Here is a 4,406-nt window from a genome sequence, read left to right on the forward strand (position 1 = left end):
TCAAATGATATATGCACTGAGAATCTATTCCAACACTACTTAGTAACTTGGGTGTCTGGTGCAAGCCTTGCATGTCATTCAAGCCAATTGTAGTGGAGGGACATTTGAGTTCAATACTTAGAAAAATATGGCAAGTAAAATCAAAATGAAATTGAAATTGTGTATGTGTTTAAAGGTTCTACCAAGGTTCCGAGCTGAAATCTTTTGTAGCCTAGATGACCTACTCGATCTAATCTCAAGGAAAAACAGTGTGACTCACCCTACCCCAAACCTCTCTAAGTTAGATGTATGACAGTTCTCCAACTCAGAGTGGGATAATAAAGTTCAAGTGTGGGGGAACATCTAGAAAATCTCAAAGTAAATTATCTTGGGGCTGCATTCTTTATCTTGGCCATAGTATGGATTTACAAATTGAATTTTGTGTGTATATTCACTGCAAACACTCACGAGACACAACTCGTCCACTAGGGGTAACCTAGGGGTTTAAAGGCTTGTTGCACGTGCTAAGTGCAACCGTGATTCCTACGAAAGTGAGTTAGGTTCTTTTTGTATTCTAGGTTAGTTTGTCTTTTTGCTTTACTCGAGGACGAGCAAAGTCTAAGTGTGGGGGAATCTGATGAGCACAGTAATGTGTGAAATCTTAGGGTCATAAGCATGCATTTTACTCACATTTTACGGAGCTACTCGAGGTATTTTCTGTGTTTTCTGGTTTTAGGATAATTTTAATAGAAGTGGAGTAATAAAGCTAAAGGAGCTGAAAAGAAGAAGATTCAATGAAGACAGGAGCTGAAGACCAGAGCAAGTCGATCCGAGTTAAGAGAACAAGAAGAAGAAGAAGAGAGTAAAATCAAGCATAGGGGCATAAGGGTAATTTTGGTAAATTGAGAATCTTTCGGAAAATAGCGGATATTGGGCTCATACGTCTGGAATTCAAAACGGTGCAACTTTAATTCTCGGGCTGGTTCCATCCGGGCTCGTGGATACAAAGATATAGCCCAATAATGAATTTTAGTGAAGTTATTTATGATGAAGGAATAGAAAATAAAAAAAAAAAAAAAAAGAAAGAAATCTCTCACTCTCTCTCATATGATAACACGTTGTAGATTGAGAATTAAAAATCTCTCTCTCTCATTCTCACATGGATTTTAGGGAGTTGGAATTGGAAGGTAATCAACCACGGTTTTAGTAGTTTCCAATTGGGAGTTCACTTCCTTTGTAAAAAAAAGAACGGTAGAGAGGACATCACACGAGCACGATGGGCATATAAGAACAAGTAAGCCCTCTTCTCGGGAGAGCTTTGTTTTTTGGGATTTTTATGTTTCTTCTATTGGTCTTCGTTCTTATTTCTCTTTCATGTAATGAACAGCAAGCTTCCAATTCGTTTTTCCCTTCAACTTTTTGGTTTTAATTGAAGTTTTAGATAACTCTCTCTTCCCATTCCCGATTCTCTCATCTTCCTTTTCTTTTGAGTTTTTTTTTTAGATCTTATGTAATTAGGTTATCATATGTAATTTTATTTTTTTAGAATCATTGTTAGGATAAATTTTATTTCCCCATCCCTTCGAACATATGTGTAATCTTCATTATACACTTTGGTAATTTGTTCTTCAATATTGGATGCGGCTTCAAATGATGGGATTCAAGTGACGGAATCATCTTCATTGGAGTTATTCGAATCAGTTAAGTTCTTCTTCTTATAAATTTTAGTTTTAATAATTTCTATGTCTTTTTCTCCATCAATCCTTTCTTCCCTCTTCATTGCTTTCATGGCTAGCTAAACCTCTCCTTTTGGGAGTGGGTGAAACCATGAGAGAAGGAAGAATTGATGGCTAGCATTGTCTATGTGATTAATGGACATGATCAATATTGGACTTACGATGGATGACCGCCCACAGCTTGTATGTCATTCCAAGGGGAACTATATACATGTTCGTTAGCCGTATCCATTGTGACACCATTATGTTCATGTATTTTTTTTTGTTTACATTGTATGTTGTATGAGCACTGTTTTCATAGGATATGTTAGCCGTATATGAGCCGTGCCGGATATCTTATAGACTTAGGCCGTATGTATGCTTTGCCCTAATATGCTAGTCATTGATCTGCCCTAATTCTCATGGTGGAACTCATTCTCAAGTGACTTTCTTATTTTTAATTCATCCATTACCTTAGTGGTTGCCCTAGTTTCTATTTTTAATTTGTTATCTTTGGTAATTTAGTTGCTTCTATATTTGCTAGTTTTCATAATTGGTAGTTTCTATATATAGGTTGTTTCCATATTTGGTAAGTTGTACACTTCGCGTTAATTAAAAGTGGAAATTTATTCAAGGTTGACCTCCTCGTGTTCGACCCGTAGCTACGATTGACCCGTACGCTTGCGGTTATTATTTTAAACTCAAACAGGACCCTAGGTTTACCTCTAGGTTCTGGAAGAGTGTGCATGAGTGTTTGGGGACCAAGTTGAAGTTTAGCACATCATTTCACCCACAGACCGATGGACAATCTGAAAGGGTAATTCAAATACTTGAAGATATGCTTCGAGCTTGTGCTATGGATATGGGAGGTAGTTGGGAGAAACATTTACCTCTGGTTGAATTTGCTTATAACAATAGTATCCAAGCAACCATAGGGATGGCCCCATATGAAGCCTTGTACGGAAGGAAGTGCCGATCTCCTCTACTCTAGGAGGAGGTTGGTGACCGAGAACTGATGGGACCTGAAATTCTACAGGTAGCTCAGGAAAAGGTACTGCTTATTCAGATGCGAATGAAGGCAGCACAGGATAGACAGAAGAACTATGCTGATGCTAAAAGGAAAGAGCTAAAATTCTTAGTAGGGGACAATGCATTCTTGAAGATTGCACCAATGAGAGGCGTCATCAGATTTGGCAAAAGGGGAAAGCTTAGTCCCAGATTTATTGGTCCATTTGAGGTCCTGTAGAGAATTGGGCCGGATTCTTACCGGCTAGCACTACCACCAGACCTAGCAGGAGTGCACGACGTTTTTCGTGTTGCATTACTCAGGCGGTACGTAGCAGATCTTTCACATATCCTGAGCTATGAACCATTACAACTGAAAGCAGATCTATCTTATGAAGAGACTCCCATTCAAATCTTGGATCATAAGCAACAAGTTCTACAAAACCGCACCATCTCTTATGTGAAAGGTCTCTGGAACAATCATGGTATCCAAGAGGCTTTATGGGAGAAAGAAGGTGAGATGCAGATGGAATATCCCCATTTGTTCGACGATTCAGGAAAATTTTGAGGACGAAATTTTTGTTACGGAGGGAGAATTGTAATACCCTGATTTTGGACTAGGAGTAATTTGGTCTTTTACCTAATGCAGGATTAGGACAAACTGAAGTGTAAGAACTTGGACTAGCGGGAGGTGTTTGAGTTAAAATAATACCGCAAGCGTACGGGTCAATCGTAGCTACGGGTCGAACACGAGGAGATATACGCCACTCTATTTAATTAACTTAAAAGTAATGCAAAGTGAACCAAATTAAAGTGTTAAATTAAACTAATTAAACTAATGAAAATTAATCCATCCTAACTCATAAGCATCTAACAAAATTAAGGGATTAAATTGGCGTCCTAACACATGAGCATCTAACCTATCAGATTAACGCAAATTGAAAGGAATAAAAAAAAAACAGCCACACATAATAACCATATAAAAAGGAATAAGGGAATAAAAGTGCATCCACAAACCACAACCATATAAAAAAAATAAAAGAAATAGAGGGAGAAGAAGAAGAAGATAGAGAGAGATAGAGGAAAGGGAGAATGAGATTAAGGGTTTAGAGAATGAGATACCTTGATGTGTTTGAATACTTGAATAAACTCACCATGGCTTCCTCTTCTAAATCTCCATGTCTTGTCATCAACATAGGAACTTAGACTAGGAAGCTTTAAACTATAACTATTACAACCATTAAACTAGACTTATGAAATCAAAACTAAGAACTTGAAATCAAAACTAAGAACTTAAGCCAAAAATAGGAAAAGAAGAGAAAATTTCACTAAGTGAATGAAGTAAAAATTACACTAAAAAAATGAATTAAAATTGAACTAGAAACTAACTAAAAAACTGAACTAAAAAACTAACTTCCTACAACCCAAAGGGCAAGGGGTATTTATAGGGGGAAGAGAAGAGAAGGGAGAAGAGGGAAGTGTAGGAGAAATATTCCCTAAGAAAAGAGAATATTCTCTTCTCCTTCCTCTTTTACAATGCCTTGAATCCTAAAAAAAAAGAAAAAAATAGAAAGAAGAAGAAGAGAAGATTGTTTACATAGACCTTCTATTTCTACAAAAATAAACTTCCAATTCTAACAAGTGCTTCCTTTTCTTTGTAGATATCTTCTCCAAGCAATAAAATCAAAACATCTTTGATTTTTCAAC

The 4,406-nt window shown here is 36.9% G+C and overlaps 1 protein-coding gene across 1 annotated transcript; it reads left to right on the top strand.

The window, feature by feature from the left end:
• The first annotated feature begins 2,709 nt into the window (after positions 1-2,709).
• On the top strand, positions 2,710-3,267 carry LOC122644914. The gene is made up of 2 exons (XM_043838281.1): positions 2,710-2,936; positions 3,024-3,267. Exons 1-2 carry the CDS (start codon positions 2,710-2,712, stop codon positions 3,265-3,267), a joined length of 471 nt encoding a protein of 156 aa, XP_043694216.1.
• Positions 3,268-4,406: the final 1,139 nt, after the last annotated feature.

The sequence above is a fragment of the Telopea speciosissima genome, chromosome 11 (assembly GCF_018873765.1).
Source record: "Telopea speciosissima isolate NSW1024214 ecotype Mountain lineage chromosome 11, Tspe_v1, whole genome shotgun sequence".
Taxonomy (NCBI): Eukaryota; Viridiplantae; Streptophyta; class Magnoliopsida; order Proteales; family Proteaceae; genus Telopea; species Telopea speciosissima.

Excerpts from the sequence above, each read along its gene's own strand:
- LOC122644914 (XM_043838281.1), top strand. The coding sequence starts at position 2,710 with ATGGGACCTGAAATTCTACAGGTAGCTCAGGAAAAGGTACTGCTTATT. Across the intron at positions 2,937-3,023 it reads ATTGGTCCATTTGAGGTCCT|GCGGTACGTAGCAGATCTTT; the intron begins GTAGAGAATTGG and ends TGCATTACTCAG.